Below are 21,960 nucleotides of genomic sequence, written 5' to 3' on the forward strand. Positions count from 1 at the left end.
TACATGGTTCTTTGTATCTTGTGCACGGTATTTAGATCGGTCAGGTGAATGCAGGCTTAAAGAAATCCTTGAAAGTTACCAAGAAAACCACCATTCTTCTCTTTGACCGATGTTAGTTTGTTTATTAGGCATCTCTAATTTCATTGGTCAATTTGAGATCACGGTCACTTTGGCCATCTTCTTGTTGTTGTTACAGTCGTGGTTGAAATTGGATTTTTTTTTAAACAGGAAGTGGTGGAGGAAGAGGGTCAGGAGGAGGCTGTTGATGTGGAGGCAGAGGATTCAGCAGACAGTGCCATCCTCGTCAATGGTAACGAGGCTGATGAACAGTGGGGTATGAATAACGAAGGCACTCCATCAGCATAACACATCCACTGCTTGGCAGTGTAAAATCCAAATTTTGTCTCTGGTGATTAATTTTAGTTTCCTCTAAAATTCCCATTAGTTTTTCCCGTCACTTTCACTTTTATAATTGTTAGTATCGTTGTCATCATCACCTGTGTAGTGTAGGTACAGTGGCTGTTACTAGAGCTTAAAAGTCAGTACCATGCTGCCATTTCTAGAAAACCGGGCCAATGTTGTCAAGACCCTTTCGGCTATCGAATCGTTTGGCCAACGATTTAGGCAGATACCGATTCTCAAGTGAATCGTTCTGAATTGGCTAAAAAATAATTTAAAAATATTGTGTGTCAATCAGAACGTGACACTTGTTAAAACCATTAAAATAAAATAATTGTAAGTATTTTTTTACATTTATTAAAAAAGAGTAATGCTTCGGTGGTGCTCCGGGAGTACCTACTCCCACATACTAGAAATCATGGTTGTAGGTTTTATCTTCTCAATTAAACGTTATTGACGTACTCAACATAGCTTATTTGATAGCAGTGTTGTTAAAAACGCGCCTCAAGGCGCAAAAAGCATGCCTCGCCTCGAGGCGAGGGCCTTTTTTCCTTGAGGCACACTTAAAAAGTGCAAAACCATAAAAGCATACGCCTCATGCACCTTGAGGCGTACGCCTTGAGGCGCGCATTAAAAAATTGGATGGGCCCGGACCCGAGTCCGACCTGGACCCGAACCCGTATTATCGAAGGGTCGAGAGAACCTGTCTTTAAAAAAGACACAGGCGCCTCGGGCGAGGGGCTAAAGCCCTCGCCCCTTCTCTCTCCCTCCGTCCCCTCTCATCCCCCGCGACCGCTGTCGTCGGCCACCACTCGCCGTTGGTCATCGCCTCTTCCACCTTCTTCTTTCCTCTGCTAAGAAGACGTTGACGACCCGCCAGCCACTACCGTCTTATTTTCTCTGTTGCGAGGGCGCCAACGACTCACCGCCACCGCCATCCGTTCCGGCGACCTTTGCTGCCTTTCCTCTATGTTTTCCGGTGACGTCAGAGTCGCCGCTGCCAGGTAAACCCTCTTCTTTACTTCTTCTCCGTGAGGGGTCGACCGACAGGGGGGCAGTGCCCCATGTCGTCGCCTCTGGTCGGCAGGGGTTACCCCCTGCCTTTCTTTTGGGGTCGACCGACAGGGGGCGGTGCCCCTTGTCGTTGCCTCTCGTGGGCAGGGGATTCCCCCCCTCTGCTTTTCTCTCTTGGTCGATCGACAGGGGGGCAGAGCCCCTGTCGTCGCCTTTCGTCCGCAGGGGGTCCCCCCCTTGCCATTTGCCTTGCTGACAGGGGGGCTCTACTCTCCCCTGTCCTCCTTGCTTTGCCGGCAGAGGGCTCCACCCCTCCTGCCATTTGCCTTGTCGACAGGGGGGCTCTTCTCCCCCTGTCCTTTTTGCTTTGTCAACAGGCAGGGGGACTCCCCCCGCCCGTGCCTCTTTCTTTGTGTCGACCGGCAGGGGGCTCCACCCCCTGTCGCTTTCTTTTTCAGCAGGGGGCTTCACCCCCTGTCACCTTCTGTTCGGCAGGGAAGGGGGCTCCACCCCCTGTACTTGTGAGATCTTGTGATTTTGTTTGTGAGCATTGTGCTTGTATTCTTGTGAGCGCTGTATGATTCAATGAGGATATTTGTACTTGGAACCACTTCATTATGATTTGATGTATGGGTCATCTCTGCTTACTGTATCAATACTGTTCTTTTGGTGAGCTTAAAACATTTAAAAAGTTACTTATGTAATCTTACTAGTAGGTTATTATTTACTCTTTTTTGAGATCCTGTGCCTGGATCTGTCTTGCTTCCACTCTTGATTTCATTTACTATAGTCAGATGCTCCATAATATATTGGCTATTCTTGCTTCATAGTCAGATGTTCAAGTAATTGATTGTACATGACCAGACATTTGACCTGAACAAAAAGTCCCGCTGCTTGAAGTATTCAAATTTATGATACAAACTGTAGAAGGATGTTAGATATTCTACATACTTTCTAGTGGTTGTTGGGTCTGCTTGCTCGAAGCTTTCAAATACTGATTCCCACTTGCTTGCACCTGCTTCCATGGTTTTTCTTCCATTGCTTGTTTCTTGATGAAGAAATGGATTATTTATGCTGCTCTAGGCATTGGAACTGCTCATATTTTATTTCTTAGATACTTACATAGATCAAGTTGTTGCATTAATGTTACTTTTACATGTTAATCTCATATTTTTCCCGTATTTATTTGAGATTTTTTATTTCGTGTTTGTTGGTGCTTCATCAATAAAACATTTCTTATTTATTTATAATTTTAGATAATTTTTTATAGTTTTTTTAAGTTTATTTTTTTTTAGGCTTATGCTTTGCGCCTCGAGGCTTACGCCTCGCCTCAGATTTTGGTGGAGTGCCTCGCTACGCCTCAACGCTTTTCACAACACTGTTTGATAGGAATCATGCTTTGGATCATGTTTTTTTGGACATAAAAGTAAGATTTTTTAAATCATGAAAATTTGATACATTGTGAGCCGATGATTTTTAAGGTTTTTAAAAACATTACATATATGCTATAATCACATTATCTTAAACTTGTTTTCTACTAAATAATGCCTATAGATCATATCTATAGGTTCTGATCAACTAAAAAAGTTTAAGAAATTTGACAATCTAAAACTCAGGTGATTTTCTGCCGATACGGTGCTAATTGTCAGACTCAGGTGGATACTGACAACATTGAACCATGGTGCTTTTTTTATTTAAGAATGAAGGTTATTTTTGAAAAGAAACTGCTGTTATGACTAGGGGTGGGCACCGGGCCTCTGCCCTGCCCACTAATGGACTGGGCTGGCCTGGTCAACGGTCCGACCTGTTTATTAACGGGTTGGGTTTTAGCCCAGTTCTTAAAAGGCTCGGGTTTCAATAGAAGCCCATGGCCCAGCCCATTGGCCCAATGGGTCAATGTGAAGTGGGCCGAGTCTGGGCTGGCTCAGCCCAAACCCATTTATTTTCCATTATTTTCATGATAAAACCTAATTCTTAATTAGTTCAACTAATTAGGTAAATAGTAATAATTAACAAATAGCAAGTTTTCATGCAACTAATTAGGTAAATAGTAATAGTTATGGAAGTTACTATGTAATAGTTATTTTTAAAAAAATTTATATGATTAAAAAATTAATAACTCAGGCCCATTGGTTTGGCCTGGGTCTGGCCCACGTATGTAACGCGCCAGGTTTCGGCCCGGTACCTAACGGGCCCGGACCTAAGATCATGGCCCAAACCCGGCCATGGTGGGCCAGGTCTTTTTGGCCCATCAGGCTGCCTGGCCTGTTTCCCACCCCTAGTTAGGACTTAGGACACTTGTGAAACCTAAGAGCTCGGTCACAAAATCCATTTTGTTTATCCTTATCTATTATCGTTTCTGTTTAATACCGAGTCAAGGACATGAGCATCATACACGTGCATTGGATGAGTAACAATGGGCATTGGGTATGGGTGCCCGACCTGAGCCCCCCAACCAGGACTCAGGCAACCCGAGGCCTGGCCTAAATCTTTCTGGGGTTGGGCTGGGCCTAAAACATATCGGGCTCGGTCTTGGTGGGTGTAACACCCCAAAATTTTAAATTTTCGAACCTTTCAGAAAACAAGCAAGAGACTAGAAGAAAATCTCTTTCCTTTCAAAGTTTCTTTATGTAATAAGCGAAAAATAATTCTTTTGTTGAATTTAGAAAAGCAAGCTGACAACTTTGGGCACGTTAGCTAAAAGAACCAAAACTCACTACACATGATACTTGCAAAACACTTGGAAAAACCACTTTCATTTAAAGAAGTTCCCAAATAGTACAAAATTCGGATATCCAAAGGAAAATCCGTAACAAAACCCCAAAACGTCCAGGACGCGAGCTAAGAACAGGAAAAAAAATCTTGAAGCCATCTTGCTATCGCGCCATCGCCCGTGGTGTACCTAATCATCACCTGTACCCATAGAATATGTTAGTTTTGCGAAAAACTAGTAAGTGCACAAGAGAGACTAAAGGAAACTGAATTAAGAGCATTTAATTCAGCATGCTAAGCAGTTTAAAACAAGTAAGCAGTTCAAAGTAAGTAAGCAGTACAAAACAACTAAGCAGTGTAACTGTCAAACGCAACATGACGATTCATTTGATCGTAAGCTGTAAACTACCACGTAACTACCAAGTCTTATGACCCATCAACCAGTGTGAACAGACTTATGTTTCGATATTACTGGCCTGCGGGTACGCGCAGACAAATCGTAGAAACAACTGAGACTAGTTCGGGCGTCTGTTATTCTATTATTTTCAATAACCCAAATAGCTAGTTGAGTTTGCTTCTAAGGGGACGACTTTAGCTGAGAGAGGATTATTCAAAGGTAGGTACTTGACAACGGATGCATCCAACTTCTGCATAAGTCCATGAGATCTACCACCTAGGATAATGTCTGGTAGTCCCTTCCCCTAACTTCAATGACTGGGGAGGCCGGATCTTTGCCCGTAGGGTAGTTATTAACAACCTGTCCATTGAAGTGTGTACCGCTCTGTCTTCTCCCTTGACAGACTACAAGAAGCAAATGAGTGCGTCAGGGGTAAATTAACTGACGACTCATTCTATATGCTTTGGTCTTTTGACCAAATGAGCATCTTACTTGTGAAGGTGATCTCATTTTTATGTGTTTACTACATTGTGCATTTTGCACTGTTCGAGATCGCACAACCGTCTCATCCGATCACTGAAGTACTAGCGTGTAGTGCACGACTACAAGTACTCTAGGATAAAAGGGGTATAGTTCCTCGATAGGAGTCTCAGCAAAAGTATTTTACAAAGATGTAATGTTTCTCAAACTTTACTTTTGACATTATCTATCTTTTGAAACAACTAACAGCTTGTGCCAACATTTGGCATGCAATTTTCTAGAATCTCATCCGCTATCATGGTATCTACATGCCTCGCATAACTCGATATCGGCTTCGATGAACGGGATACAGGTTTCTCAACAGAACCCCCCGCTAAGAAGTCCGCTCAAGCCTCAATTTGGGGTTACCCGAGATATGTCGAATAGACGAACAGAACCAGCCATTTGGCAGTCTTTGATGCTTTTGCGTAGCTCCCTAAATTCTTAAGTCTACTTTGCAGGACTGCTCACTCGAAAAGTCAGGATTCCTGCTAGGGATCCCTCCCCTTAGACGAGGATGTATCGTTAAGCTCCTGACTCAACTCTTGTCGCAAGAGAGAGAGTGGTAAATGACTCTTGCATCCTCCACGAAGATGCCTTTTATAGAACATGCAATGAGCGAAAACTTGAGTGTCATCTGCAATGACAAGACAATAATGAAACATTTGCAAAAACAGGAGTCTGGGCGTAAAACGCGCTGGCAAAGTAAAAACATGACAAAAAGTAGAGGACAAGGATCGTGAAACCACGTCCTTGAGTTAAATTCGTACTCGTATAAATATATATATATATATGTTTATTTAATTATCCTTTTTAGTTAATTGAACTCAATTCAATTGTCTAAGTCTTCCGTGCAATCTTCTCCTACCTTGGGGAGTTGCGAGATTGCTAGCATTTGCAGGTGTAAGCGATGGACGGATCGGGTCGTGGGGCGCAAGCAGGATCCGTCGTACGAGCTGCAAAAGCGATATCTCAACCAGAAAGGTAGAGAGGACAGGGGCATTGCCGCTGTCCTGACGTGAAAGAAGCATAGGCATGGGCATCGTGCCCCCGACGAACCTTCTTTACGTGCAAGAAACAGGAGCAGGAGCTTTGCCCTTGCCTGTCGGAAAGTATAGAGGCAGGGAGCTTCGCTCCTGCCTGTCGAAAACTGGCGATGGCAGGGGTGATGCCCCTGCCCTAAAGAAGAGGGTGCAGGGAGGGGGCTCAGTCCCTCCCCTGCCCAAACCAAGGGAGGAAAGGGGTCTCGCCCCCTCCCCAGTGAAACAGGGAGGGAGCCGACCCCTTTCTTGCGCAATAAACAAGCAGGGAGGGGCTCGACCCCTCCCCCTGTGTAGCTCGAAGGCAGGTAGGGCTCGAGCCTCTCCCCGAAACAAACAGAGGCATGGAGTGTCGAACCCTCCCCTGCGCAATAAAAAAGGAGACATGGAGGGCTTGACCCTCCTTATGAAAAGGAAGAGACAGGGAGGGGTCTCGACTAGGGGTGGCAATCGTGTCGGGTTGGCGGGTTGACCCGACGGGTTGGCGGGTTGACCCGACGGGTTGGCGGGTCAGCATACCTCAACCCGAACCCGACCCATTTATTAAACGGGTCAGCTGTGGCAAACACGAACCCAACCCGTTTAATAAACGGGTAACTTGACACGACCCGCCAACCCATTTAATAAATGGGTTGGGTCGGGTAAACGGGTTCGCAGGTTCGCGGGTCAGGATGGCGGGTCGAGTTGACGGGTCGGGTTGGTGGGTTGGCAGACGGGTTGGCGGGTTGACCCACCCGCCTGACCCGTTTATTAAACGGGTCAGCCAGGTTGGCGGGTTGGCATACCCCTAACACAAACCCGACCCGTTTAATAAACGGATTAGGCGGGTCGACCCATTTATTAAACGGGTTCATTTTTTCCAAACCCGAACCCGCCTAAGAGGCGGGTTGGCGGGTCATGTCAGGTTTTGCCACCCCTAGTCTCGACCCTCCCTGGTGAAAACAAAAGGGCAGGCAGGGGCTCCAAAACCCCCTACCAAGACCCTTCTCACAGGCGGCAGGGGTTTTACCCCTGCCGACTTGTCGACAAAGTGGCAGGGGATAAAGCCCCTACTGGACGACCATTCCCTGTCGTCCAAGGGAGCAAGGAGGAGGTTGGGCCCCTCCCTTGCTAAAGGTGGTGCAGGGAGGGGGGTTCGACCCCTCCCTTGGTTGCAGGGAGCACAGGGAGGGCTCGGCCCCTCTCTGAAAAAGGTGCAGGATCTGCAGGATCCGACCCAAGGATCATGTATTTTGTTAATGTTTTTTTGTTATCGGGTCTGGATATACCAGACCCGGATCCATTGTATAATGTAACCTTAAATATACATTTAGGTCACGATTTCTTCAACAGAAATCGAGACAGCCGATACAACTCTCTCTCTTCTCTTTCTCAAACAGGAACAAGAAGGAAAACTTACATGGTATCAGAGCCGAGATCCATCTGAGGGCCGAAGAGGGTTTCCGACAGGTGCGACGATCGGAGATTTGAGGTTTTTCGTTTCTCCCCTTCTACTTTTCTTCCTTTCTCCCTCTTTTCATTTTTTATTTCTGTTCTCTGAAATTTTCTGTGTACTCGACCCACATCTCACGTGGGCTTGAGATTCACGTGGCTCCTTTCTTCTCCTTCTTCCTGAAATTTTTTGTACACCTGACCCACATCTCACGTGGGCTTGATCTCTTTGTGGTAATCTGAGATTCACGTAAACCCTCTTTACGTGAATACAGACTGTGCAAAAAAAAGGTGGATTCCTTTTTTTTTCACGTGAATCACTGAAATTGATTCACGTGAAACGCCAAATCGATACCTATTTCAGATCTGCCTTTGTTTGGTATCACTTGATTTGTTCTCTTTGTCCGATCTTCTCTTTTGTATCTGTTTTGCATATCCAAATATACCAGTTTTTGCTGTACGTTCCTCTTATATTTATTCCCTGACTTTCATCTTCTATATTTATCTGAAAACATATTTAACGTGTGAAATTTTCTTTTCATCACGTCAATCTCAAAATTTTCCAAGAGTGTAAAGAAAAGTTCAATGTTTAGCCTCAATATTTTTCTGAATCTGACAGCCTGCGGTCTCTTGCTTATTTAAAAAAAAAAAAAGGGACTGAGCACTCCGTCAACACTCGTTGAATTTTATTTCTCAATGGATCCTTATTCTTCTCAATCGAATCTTTCTTCAAGCTTTCTCAATCAACTTGTTTCTAAAAAGTTGAATACCTCAAATTTCTTGATTTGGAAGAGACAAATCATTCCTTTTATAAGGAGTCAAGGTCTCTTAGGTCACCTTGATGGAACCTCTCCCGCCCCAATCGAATTTATTACGAGAGAAGAAAAAGACGACAAAGGAGTAAGTTCAATTGTGTATGTCAAGAATGTTGAGTACCTCAACTGGGAAAGGAAAGATCAGTCAGTGGTTGCATACATCACTTCCACCTTGTCCCAAGAGGTTCTTGTTGCAATTCCCGACAACTGTACTGCTTTGCAACTTTGGGAAAAATTGGTTCAAACATATTCACAAGTTTCGCAGGCGAGAATGGTTTTTCTCAAGAGGGAATTTCAGATGTTGAGAAAAGATTCCATGACCATCATGGAATATCTGAACAAGATGAAGACTATCACAGACCAACTTGTAGTTATAGGATGTGCGGTGAGCGACAACGATATGGTACAACAGACTCTGAGTGGATTGGGATCCGACTACAACATGATCGTCACTTCCCTATTGTGTCTCCCTGCCCTTCCTACCTTTGATGAGTTACGAGCAAAATTAATTCAGTATGAGATGACTCTGAAAGGGTTCCTTGAGGAATCTCACGTCCACACAAATTCTCAGGAAGTTTTTGCCACAGGGGTGTCTTATGGTAGAGGACGAGGAGGACAAGGGCGAAGTGGACACGGAGGGCGTGGTCTGCTTCCCACTCCAAATATGTTAACTCATGCGCAAGGGTCAAGATCCATTCCTACCTGCTGCTTTTGTAACAAAAAGGGGCATATCAAGGCGAATTGTTGGCATAATCCAGAGAATAAAGGAAAGGGTCCACAGACAGAAAACAAAAAAAGGTTCTCAAGTAGTGGAGAGATTAAAGATCTGCTGATATCTGCCTTGTCAGAGTTGAAATTGAAGCAGAGTGATGAAGGCACCTGGTTTGTCGACTCAGGGGCAACGACTCATGTAACTGGTGATGCAGGTAAGATTTCTAATCCCATTCCCTATTTTGGAAAAAGTAAGATTGTCACTGGAGATGGATCCCACCATCCTGTTTCTCATGTTGGAAAAACTGTCATTCCTATGTCACATTCCACTCTCACTCTTTCTGACGTTCTTCATGCTCCTGATATTAAGAAAAATATTGTCTCTGTTTTCAAACTTATTGATGATAATAATGATTCAGTTGAATTCACTCCCTTCTCTGTGCAGGTCAAAGACCTACGCACGAGGGAAACATTCGCTGAAGGAAAGAGACGAGGCAATATGTATGTCTTTGAAGAAGCTCCTTGTCATGTTGTTCGTCCTGTCCACCTGAATTCAAAGCCTTCATTAAAGTCGTGTTCATCCTCTTCTGCTAATGTTTTTAGTATTGCTGAATGTAATAAGCCATTCTTATGGCATAGTCGATTAGGTCATTGTGGAGGTCATTTCATTGAGAAACTTGTATCTAATAATCTCATCCCAAAAGAAAGTCTAAATAGGGATGAGAATAGTCACAAATGTTCCAATTGTCTTTCATGCAAGAGTCATGTATTGCCTTTTCATTCCATTAATAAGAGAGCTTCAAAACCTTTTGAGATAATCTGTTCTGATGTATGGGGACCCGCTCCAGTTGCCTCTGGATCTGGGAGCAAATACTATCTAATCTTTGTTGATAGCTATACTCGATACACTTGGATATATTTCATAAAAAATAAGTCGGAAGTCTTCTCTTTGTTTCAAAATTTTCTTTCCCTTGTCAAAAATCAATTTTCTGAGTCCATTCAATTTTTCCAATGTGACGGAGGTGGGGAATTCTCATCCCGTGATTTTATCTCTTTTCTTCAAAATAACAGAATAGGAAGAAGGGTGTCCTGTCCTCATACCCCTCAACAAAATGGAATTGTTGAACGAAAACACAAGCATATCGTTGAAAGTGCCATGAGTATGCTTCATGACAGCAATCTTCCCATCAACCTATGGACAAAAGCTTTCCATTCTGCCGTGCATGTGATAAATAGACTGCCTATGGTTATTTTGGAAAATAAGTCTCCTTATCACTGTCTTTTTGGAACTTATCCTAGTTATTATGATCTGCGTGTTTTTGAATGTGTTTGCTATGTGCACATTGATCAGTCCCTGAGAAACAAGTTTCAAGACAAGGCCCAAAAGTGCAGATTTGTGGGATATGCAGATGACTACAAAGGATATAGGTGTTATGATCCCACCAACAAACGTATCAGAACCTCAAGAAATGTTGTATTTGATGAACAAAATTTTGATCACGGAGCTGACACAACGAATATGCCACCAGAAATTTACTATCCTTGTCTAAGCTCAGAACTTTTTGCTGGATCCAATGAAACATGTTCCTCAGATTGCGTGCAACAAGAAGAGGTATTTGAGAACACTGGAGCGTCAGGGTCACAGAATGCAGAGGAAGTACCGGGCAGATACAAAGGCATTGTCTATTCCAGACAGAGACCGACAACATCAAGCCATTCAGATCATGCCTCTAATTCTACTCCTTCTCATACCCTTGCGGTCAGAAAATCAAACCGCATACGACATCCTATTGACAGGTGGGTTAGTTATAACAACTTCTCCTTGGATTTTCAACTGTTTTTAACTGCCATCAATAAGGACGAAGAGCCCATCTTGTATTACCAGGCAGCGACTTCTATGAAATGGGTAGAGGTCATGAATGATGAAATGCAAGCCTTGCATGAATGTGGAACATGGGAAGTTGTTCCTAGACCACCTGACAAAAATGTTGTCGGATGCAAATGGGTCTACAAAATCAAATACAAGCCAGATGAAACCATTGAACGATATAAAGCAAGGCTTGTAGCAAAAGGATTCACTCAAGAAGCAGGGCAAGACTATGATGAGACTTTTAGTCCGGTTGTAAGAATGGGAACGATTCGAATTATCATTTCCCTGGCTGTTGAACATGGATGGAAGTTGAGTCAGCTTGATGTAAAAAATGCATTCTTACATGGGGAGTTGAAGGAGGAGGTATACATGGAACAACCCCCTGGATATCAAGAACAAAATTGTAAAACCCATGTATGCAGGCTAAAAAGAGCCATCTACGGCCTGAAGCAAGCATCTCGCTCTTGGTTTGATAGCTTCTCATCAGAGTTTCAGAAACATGGATTTTCACATTCCATGCTGGACCACTCATTATTTATCTTTAAAAGCCAGTCTGTGACCACTCTATTATTAATTTATGTCGATGATATTATCATCACAGGAAACTCTGCGGAACACATTCAAGAAATAAAAGACTTATTAGGTCAAAGGTTCAAAATGAAAGACCTTGGAATTCTACGCTATTTCCTAGGTGTAGAAGTTGATAACCAGGCTCATGGATTGACACTCACTCAACACAAGTACACTGTAGATGTTCTCAGCAAGGCAGGCATGAAAGACTGCAAACCTCTAGGAACTCCGAGTGTACTTCATCAAAAACTTAGTGCTCATGATGGAGATCTGTGTGATGACCCCACCAGGTATCGCAGCATAATAGGAATGTTACAATACCTCACATTCTCTAGACCTGATATTGTTTATTCAGTCAATCAAGTCTCTCAATTTATGCATGCGCCACGCACTGGACATATGGAAGCGGTGAAGAGTATCCTTAGATATCTGAAAGGGACTATTGAGGATGGATTGATATACTTACCACAGTCCTATGGCCAAAACGAGCACGAAATTATTGTATATTGTGATGCAGACTGGGCAGGAGATCCCGACGAAAGGAGATCTACATCAGGATATTGTGCCTTCATTAGAAGAAATTTATCTCTTGGAGCAGTAGAAAACAAAAAGCTATCGCTAGATCAAGCACTGAGGCTGAATATAGATCCATGGTTGCTGCCACTGCCGAAGTCACATGGATCAGGCATCTTCTAACTGAAGTAGGAGAAAAGATCTCCCACACTACCTTGCTCTGTGACAATCAAAGTGCTATCAATATGTCATTCAATCCAGTACATCACAGTCGTGCCAAGCACATTGAGATCGACCAACATTTTGTGAGACAGAAGGTTGAAGAAAAAGAGATTGAGCCTGAGTTTGTCAGTACTGAAAGACAGGTTGCAGACATATTTACCAAAGGGTTAACCAAGGATCGCTTTTGGATGCTTAAAAGCAAATTGTTCATGGTCCAAAACCATGATCAACTTGAGGGGGGGTGAAAAAGGTGCAGGATCTGCAGGATCCGACCCAAGGATCATGTATTTTGTTAATGTTTTTTTTGTTATCGGGTCTGGATATACCAGACCCAGATCCATTGTATAATGTAACCTTAAATATACATTTAGGTCATGATTTCTTCAACAGAAATCGTGACAGCCGATACAACTCTCTCTCTTCTCTTTCTCAAACAGGAACAAGAAGGAAAACTTACACTCTCCTGCCGGAAGGTAACGCAGGGAGGGGGCTCGACCCCTCTCCCAAGGGGCTCGACCCCTCCCCTGCCGACTCAACGAGAAAGAAAGGGAAGAAGACAAGAGAAGAAGACGATGCGTACCTGGAGGTTGCCGGAAGAAGTTCGCTAGAGAGGAACTTGCCGGAGGGAGGGTCGCCGGCGTGCGAGTGTCGTCGGTGGACGCTACTCGGCAGACACGAGGAGAGTGGGTCGGGGGAGAGAGAAGAGGAGGCTGAGGGGTTAGGGTTACCTGGGGCTACCGGAGGTCGCTGGTGGCGGTGAGGTTGTCAGCACGAAGTGAAAGGGGAGAGGGAGTACAAAGAGAAACAAGAGAGCGAGAGGGGAAAGGGTTTTTTTATTTGAAACCCCTCCCCTGCCTCGCTGTCTTTAGAAGGCGCGAGGGAGGCGATGGCCTTAGGTTGGGTCCGGGTCCGGATCCGACCCGAATCCAAGTTTTTTTTTCGGGTTTTACATCCTACCCTCCTTAAAATAATTTCATCCGTGAAATTTTTATTGCATTTATTGATCAAAATACAAGTCAGGGTACTTTTTCCTGATATCAAACTCAGGCTCCCATTTTCATTCATTTATTCCATGGTGTTGCCAACGTACTTTTACAAGAGAAATCGTTTTTGATCTGAGCACTTGGTCTCGACGATCAACGATTGCCACAGGTCTTTTCCCTAACATTAAGTATTTTTTGAATGTCTACATCATCGTAATGTGTGATGGGTCGTGAACGTATCTTCTCAACATAGATACGTAGAAGACGTTGTGGATCTGAGCGTACTGAGGAGGCAGCGCAACACGGTAAGCCGCCTCACCGATCCGATCCAGGATCTTAAATGGTTCGACAAATCAGGGACTCAACTTTTCCTTCTTCCCGAACCGGAAAACGCTCTTTGTAGGAGATACCTTAACAAAAAACATATCTCCCATTGAGAAAACGAGCTCTCGACGTCGACGATCGACGTAACACTTCTGCCGACTTTGCGCGGAACGCAGACGTTCCCTGATCATCTGCACTTGTTGAGTATAGTGCTGTAGCACTATTGGTGAATCATGCGTCCATTCACCAACCTCGTCCCAATAGACAGGTGATCTATAAGGTTTCCCTTACAAGGCCTCGTACGGGGCCATTCTGATACTAGCATGATAACTGTTATTGTACGTGCATTCTGCCAATCCGGTATGAGAGTCCTATTCTCCATTCCAGTCCATTATGCAAGCTCGCAACATGTCCTCCAAAGTCTGAATCGTGCGTTCAGATTGCCCGTTGGTCTGAGGGTGGAAGGCAATGTTGAATTTTAGTTTCGTGCCCAAGGCCAACTGCAGCTGCCCCGAAAACTTGGAGGTAAACCTCGGGTCACGATCGGAGATTGACACAAGAACACCGTGCAATCTCACAATCTCCCAGACATAGAAGTATGCCTAGCTGCCCAGAGACTGACTGAGGCGGATAGGGAGGAAATGCGCCGATTTAGTGAGTCGATCCACGATCACCCAAATCACATCGTGTTTCTTTCGTGTCTTCGGCAAACCGACGATGAAGTCCATTATGATGTCCTCCCATTTGCATTATGGAATCTCTATTTGCTGCATCATTCCGCCTGGTCGCTGGTGCTCGATCTTAATCTGTTGGCAAGTCAAACACTTTGAGACGTACTCGGCTACGTCTCGCTTCATTCTGCTCCACCAATATCTGCGTTGCAAATATTTGAACATTTTCGTGCCACCAGGATGAATCGTGTACTTGGACTTGTGGGCTTCTGCGAGAATCTTATCTCTAAAAATAGGATCCTCTGGCACCCAGAGACGATCCTTATGCCATACACTTCCTTCCTCACTCAGACGGAAGGGGGTATCAGCCTGCTGCGCTAGAGCCTTCAACTTTTCATACTGCGCATCGATCTTCTGTCTGACAAAGATCTTGGCCAATAGCTCAGGTTGAGCTACCATGCTGGATAGACTGATCGAATTTTGAGTGACCGCAAACGGTTCTCACGATACCAAATCCTCGATCAGTTTTTACCCAGCGAATAACAAGCTAATGAAAACGTTGGGAGGCTTGCGGCTCAGGGTGTCAGCCACGACGTTCGCCTTTCTTGGGTGGTAGGATAGGGTGAAGTCGTAATCTTTGAGGAATTCCAGCCAACGCCGTTGTCTCAAATTTAGCTCATTTTGCGAGAACAAGTACTTTAGGCTTTTGTGATCTATAAAAGCCTCGAACTGCTCTCCGTACAAATAGTGCTGCCATATCTTCAATGTAAAGACCATCGCTGCTAGCTCCAAATCATGAGTTGGATAATTCTTCTCATGAATTTTAAGTTGGCACGTTGCATATGTGATTATTCTATCGTTCTGCATTAGGACGCAACCCAAGCCTGTCTCGGAACCATCGGTGTAGATCACGAAGCCGCCTTGACCCGAAGGTAAGGCCATAATATTAGCAGTCGTAATAAGTTCCTTCAACATCTGAAAACTGCTTTCGCACTTACCGTCTCACACGAACTTAGCTTCTTTCTTTAGGAGCTTCGTCATGGGTAGAGAGATCTTAGAAAAGTCCTGGATAAATTTCCGGTAATACCCAACTAATCCAAGAAAACTCCTAATGTCACGAACATTCCTCGGCTGCTGCCAACTTAGTACAGCCTCCACCTTCGAAGGATTTACTGACACTTCTTCCTTGGAGATGACATGCCCTAAAAACATGATCTCCTCGAGCCAAAACTCGCACTTGAAGTACTTAGCGAACATACGCTCCTTTCGCAAGGTTTCGAGAATAACTCTAAAGTGCTTACGATGTTGCTCCCAGCTGTCTGAATACACCAGGATGTCGTCGATGAACACGATCACGAAGGTGTCCAAGAAGGGTTTGAACACCCTGTTCATGAGGTCCTTGAAGGCTGCAGGAGCGTTAGTGAGTCCGAAGGGCATGACCATAAATTCGTAATGCCCGTACCTGGTCCAAAAGGCTGTCTTGGAGATATCATCTTCCTTAATTCTGAGTTGATGGTACCCCGATCTAAGGTCGATCTTTAAAAAGATCTTGGCCTTTTGCAACTGGTCGAACAGGTCCTCGATGCGTGGCAACGGGTACTTATTCTGTATTGTTGCTTGATTGAGCATTCGATAGTCGATGTACAACCGCAATGATCTATTCTTTTTCACGAACAAGACATGAGCTCCCCAAGGCGAGACACTGGGGCGAATGAATCCCTGATCTATCAACTCCTAGAACTATTTGAGCTCTTCGAGCTCTGCTGGTGCCATCCGATATTGAGTTTTTTAAATTGGCGTAGTACCCGGCAACAACTCGATGCTGAACTGCACCTCACTAGGCGGAGGAAGTCCTGACAACTCCTCTGTGAAGACGTCTGGAAAATCTCGAACCACTTCCAAGTCTCCGATCGGGACTCGCATCGGCTCGGACTGGATGACACTGACCAAGAAGGCAATGCATTCCTTCCTCAGGTAGTTTTGCGCCTTTAGCGATGAAATCAACTTGCTCGCCCGAACGGGTTTCTCGATCTTGAATTCCACCTTGGGCATTCCTGGTAGAGATAAGACAATCCTGCTATCTTGGCATGATATTTGTGCAGTCAATCCATGCCTAGGATGACGTCAAATTTCGTCGTATCTAGCCGGATAGCACAAGCCGGTAAATGCCGATCTGCCAAGACTACATCTAACTCTGGTACGTAGGCCGCACAAATTGTGTTCTTCCCAATCGGGTTATACACTTCAAGGGTATTATGGAAGAGTTTTATAGGTATGTGCAAAAACTCGACAAAATTTACCGAAATAAAAGAGTGTGTGGCACCACAATAAAAAAACAAAGAGGTCGCTTGGTTAGCAACAAAAAGGGTACCTGGCTGCACTAGGTCGCCCTTGGTCAACTGCTCGATCGTGGCGGTGTAGATGCGTCCCGGCGCCTTTTTCTGACCGCTTGACTGCGGTTGCGGCGACTGATGCTGCTGCTGCGGTGGCTGAGGGAGCAGAGGTGCTTCGTTGTTCTGCCTGAGGTCATCAGCTGCCTTTTTGCGACATTCGCGGAGGTAGTGGCCCATCTTACCACAATACAGGCATTCGCCTGTCTCGAGTGGGCATGCCTGCCCAATGTGAGATCGTCAACATCTGGGGCATACATTATCAGCCTGCTGCCTGACTGAAGGGTTGCCTTGAGGCCGCTGACGCTTCGAAGGAGAAAACTGTTTCTTTCCTCCTTGATCTTTATGGGAAAGAACGACCGTTTGCCTGGTCCGTCGGATGGTGTCTTCGGCTCACCACCCGCAGCGGGTGGCTTCCTGCTTTAAGTACTCTTAGAGTGCTCTCAGGCTTCACTCAGGAGGGTGGCGGCAGCAATTGCCGCAGAGAAGGTCGAAGGCATACTAGTTAGAACCCGATACATGAGCCCCTCATTCAGCCCCCGAATAAACTTTTCTACCCGCTCGCGATAATTCGCGAACAAGTTGGGGCAATAAGGTTCTAAACTCTGGAATATGTAATCCGTCAAACTCGAAATGCCTTGGCTAAGCTCCAAGAACTTCACCTTCTTCTCCCTCGTATGAGGAGGAAAGTAGTTCTCCAAGAAGGCTTTTCTGAATGCTTCTCAAGGAATTGGTGAAATTCTCGGAAGCTGCACACCTTGGGCTATATCCCACCTGCTGTGGGCATTATCTTTCAGCCTAAAGGTCCCGTATAACATCTTCTTGCCGTCGAGAACTGACAAGACCTCAAACACTCGTTCCACCTCCTTCACCCAGTTCTCGGCCATATCTGGGTCGGGCTTACCGGCGAAGGTCGGGGGGTCAAACTTCAAAATTTTATCATACGTCACTGCGGTATGCTGGCTCGGTTCAGGAAAGGGCGCTTGATCTCTTTGGAAACGAACCTGGTCTCGTATAGCCTCTCCCAGGGTACTTAGGAAATCCATCACAAAACCCCGTTGTTTTGACCATTCGTCAGCAGAATCTTTGTTCGAGTTCCTTATCATCCTTGAAGTAGACAAGGGATACCAAAGATTAGAAATTTCAGGAAGCTCGAGATAGAAGCCAAAGACATCTGTATTATTCATGCGTAACATGAGTAGTTTATAAAAACCCAGCAATGCTGGTATATAAGTAGAACGTGTCAAGCCACTTAGCTTAACAATGCAAAATACAGTTACAAAGCAAGAAAAATTGTATATTCAGCGCGATGCGGATGCTCAATGGTCAAGAATCCTTGCTTCCCTTAGCTCTGATACCAATCTGTAACGTGCCCAAAGTTGTCAGCTTGCCTTTCTAAATTCAATAAAAGAATTATCTTCCGTTAATTACATAAACAAACTTTGAAAGGAAAGAGATTTTATTCTAGTCTCTTACCTATTTTCTGAAAGGTTCAAAAGTTTGAAATTTTGGGGCGTTAATAGTGGGTCTGGTAGGGCTCTTTAAGCCCAACTAGTTAATGGGCCAGGCCATGCTCCATTGTAGTCATATTCTGGCCCTACCTGGACCCGGGTTAGACTGGGTATCTGTCTTGTGCTGCACATGTCAGCCCAAACCTGGCCTATCTCGGGCTGTTACCCGGGTACCTGGTCTGTTTCCCACCCTTGTAAAATGAGCCTTTGATGTGGATCATCCGATCTTGAGAGTGAAATATATGGGCCCCAGTGTCTTTGATTAGTCTCTCAATTCTGACAGTCCAGATGATTTGGCTCTGATCAAGCTGCTTGAACATTGTGCTATTGATCACTCATCATACAGGGTAGCTCTACATGCTTCTTGATATCCCAAAATCACTACTCGGAGTGTGTTTTGAGAATTAGGCAGTAGGGGAATCAAATGTTGTCGCATTTTGATCTCTCCTACTCCCCAAAACACCCCGTCTGTTTTGAAGAGATTTTTTAGAATTACAACCTGTCCGATTCTGCCAAGTCAGCGCCGTGAATGTGGATCCCATGGGAATCATTTTGGAACTTTTTGAGTTAGCTTAGCCGAATTCATGCACAGCTGTAGAGGTCAACATAGCTTGTCTTTACTTATTCTGTCGTTTTCTAAGGATAATTCTTATAGCTGTAAAGCTCTTGATTTCTACCAATCGTTTTCCAAATATATTCTTATAGCTGTAAAGCTCTTTAGCTACTTGAAAATCATATATTTCTTACATCATTTGTTTGACTTGCGGTGTATCGTTTGTTCCAACGTACACGTTTGCCTCTTTAGATACTGCGTAGGAACGTTTAATCATATGTCTGCTGAATATTTGAATTGTTATCATCATCTGTATTAGACGTTATTTGCTGATTGCCATTCCATCGTTATCAATCTCTGTTGTTCCTCTCAAAGGATTAACAGCCATCCCTAGCATGACGTCTGACTCTGTTAACTTTTTGTAAAGCAAAGCAGAGTGCCCCTTCATTGTGTGGACTATTAAAGGTAGAAGGGGATGTGCTTTTGTCATTAGAGAAAGTCAAAAGCCAGTACTGTAAGGGGCTGGAATTTTGTCTTTTTCAGTGATTTGTGAAATTGGGTGATTCCTTGTGGTGTAGAGGGATTTTGAGTAGATATAAGGGCTTGTGCTCTCCAGCTAGCTATGACTGTACTGACTACGCTTCCTTTTGCTGAGCTGGCAGTGTTAGCGCCACGTCAGTAGCACTCAGAAGCAGGTAGCAAACTTCATATTTGATGCTGCAGGTGACCACCAACCTCCCCTTGATCCATCAAAGAGTGGAATTACCAAGATGCCCTTTAATGTGAGTGTTATCTTCTCTACACTCAATACTTTAATGTGATACGTGTTTGACAATCTTTTATTTTTGAAAAATATTTATTTAGGGAAATTCTTAATCACTAAAAATTAAATTTTGGTATTTTATTAAATAAACATGCAATTTTTTTTGAAATATTATTAAAAAATATTATAAACTATAATATTTAACCTGTATCTGCCTGTTATAAGCCCTGTTTGGAAACTTCCAGTCAGCGGCAGCTAAGGATGCAGCTATGAAATCCCAAAAAATTGTGTTAGCAAATCCACAAGGTTGTTTGAGATAAGTGGAAGGGTTCAGCTGGGGATTTATCACTTCCACTGGTGCATGTGTTTGGAACGCAGCTGAAAATCTGCAATTAAAACCGGAAGTGCATTGGGAAGGTTGATGGAGCAGCCACCGGTGTGGAAACTGGTGTAGTATTTAGTAAGTACCACCTCATCTTGGTGGGAAGTGAAATATGGAATTAGAAGTATCAAATACCACCCCAATTCCATCATTTCCTACAACCTCATCCATCCCAACCAACTTTGGAACTGGGTATTCCCGACTTCCCACTCCAGCTCCAAGCAGGAACATACTGTGTCTGGTCTTGTCAGCTTTTAGGTCTGCGTGCAGCTTTTAGTTCTTGGACTCCCAAGGCTGTGGTGCTTGAGAGGGGCCGAGTCCAATCTTGGTTTTCAATATTGGTTAGGATTTTATCAGATGTTCTCAGTGTGTTAGAATGTGTCAGTTTTAAGTCCAATCCAGTCTTGTAGGTCTTGGTTGGACCTGAGTGAATCAGATCCTATCTAGGATCAGTTACAAAGTTTTGAAGCAAGTTTAACTGATGCAACCTGTGATGCTAATGATGTTTCTTTCCTCTATCTTGTTTGCTTTCAGGCTATTGATTGGCGAGGTTGCGGGTTGTGTGGCAAGTTTTCTGTTCTGGATGCCGGTTGGCTTTGCGTAGAGTTTTTTTGCTTGATTTGTTTAGATTTGTCCAGTAAAAAAGCGCTTTCTTTTACTTTTATTTTCTCATGTAACTGTTATCAAGTTTAATTTGTGGCAATAAATACCCATTTTACTAGGGAAAAAGTTGGACTCTGCAATGGGGACCGAAATGAGCAAGTGCCATATCTTACCTGAAGATGTGTGATCTAATAAAATCATAAACAAGATACTGATTTTGGTGGCATGACCAACATTATATCTAAGTAGTATTGCTCGTAACTTTCCAAAGCTATTTAGTGATGTCATCGGTACATTTTCGCGTTTGGATGTTTAAAACAAGATACATTTGCAGATTTGGTACGATTCTATCAACTCTTTGCACGAATGATCAGATCTGGTAAATTGCATTCGTAATCCAGACCTATTTATATAGAGTCATACCTAATTACGGTACTTCATGAGAACTAGGGTGGAGGTAACTGGATCTGGATACTTTATGGTTTTTTCAGTTAACTTTCTTAAGTCCTAGTCTACTGTCTGGCATTAATTAGTATATCCACCATTTCTTCCACTGTTTAGATACCATCAAACGGTTTAAATTGAGTGAGGCAAATATTAGCAAATTCCTGTATTAAAAAAATTAACCTAATTACAATTTGACTTAACATTGCTATGACAGGTTCATATTTGCACTCTCTTGCCTCCACCTGCAAAACCATCAGCCAATTAAGCCTTCTGCCACTTTAGTAGTCTCGTAAATTCAGCAACATCAAGGCAAGGTTTATATAATTGTTCATTCTTTTTTTTGGATAGTGGGGTGTTCATTTGAAATGTGTGAACTCTAAATCTGGAATATTAGGGTAAACATTTGGTACTAATGAAGGTACATACTATTGAGTTTATTATCACCTTTGTTTCATATTTTTTTTTATAGACCGTACCTCATACATGTAATCTACGTAGGAAATGGGTTTTGAATAATGTGATTATAACATGTAAGGAAGGTTTTCAAGGGCTTAAAAAATGAACGGCCCACAATGTACTAAAATTTCACAACTCGAAAGATCATATTTTTACATTGAAAAAACATGATCCAAGGTCCAGTTCTTACTCAACAAACCATGTTGAATGCATCTATGTCGTCGGATTGAGCAGATTCTGTACCTTCATTAGTACCAACTATAAACCCCGAATATTAACCATGCATAAAATGCTTGGCAGTCTTTTGAAAATCACAAAGGGTGCATTTGTGGCGTATGTATCTGAAAATGGATCAACCCCCTCAAAAGCTAAATGCAAATTGTACATACACGAACTTTTTGTGTGTATGTTTTTAGCTAAATATTTTTTACTATTAAACATGCGAATATCCTCTTGAGATTTTCCTGAGTTTTTTTTTATTTGTCATGAGAATTTTTCCTCACCAAAAGAAAATCCTGATGCCATGTTTGTGACATTGGATGGGGAATTAATCCACTTGGATCTTGGACCTAGACCTGGCCTTGGTGTTTTTGATGTGGACATGAACTTTGTTTACGCACAATAATCATGTTGGGTTTCATCTGGATCAGGTCTTAAATCTTAT

The 21,960-nt window shown here is 43.6% G+C and overlaps 1 protein-coding gene across 3 annotated transcripts in view; it reads left to right on the plus strand.

Moving 5' to 3' along the window:
• The window catches only part of LOC149815202 (coatomer subunit beta'-2-like), a 55,844-nt gene extending 35,181 nt beyond the window's left edge, over nt 1-20,663 (plus strand). Inside the window, exons 24-26 of one of the 3 annotated variants that reach the window (XM_089989809.1) lie at nt 229-386; nt 19,308-19,427; nt 20,325-20,663. In XM_089989809.1, the coding sequence (XP_089845935.1) occupies nt 229-366 (138 nt within the window). In that variant the 3' untranslated portion in view covers nt 367-386; nt 19,308-19,427; nt 20,325-20,663. Of the gene's footprint in view, nt 1-228; nt 410-19,307; nt 19,428-20,324 lie in introns of all 3 variants that reach the window. The other 2 variants (XM_089989810.1, XM_089989811.1) reach the window with 2 other exon arrangements.
• The last annotated feature ends 1,297 nt before the right edge of the window (nt 20,664-21,960 follow it).

The sequence above is a fragment of the Nuphar pumila genome, chromosome 15 (genome assembly GCF_984573655.1).
Source record: "Nuphar pumila chromosome 15, dmNupPumi1.hap1.1, whole genome shotgun sequence".
Classification (NCBI taxonomy): Eukaryota; Viridiplantae; Streptophyta; class Magnoliopsida; order Nymphaeales; family Nymphaeaceae; genus Nuphar; species Nuphar pumila.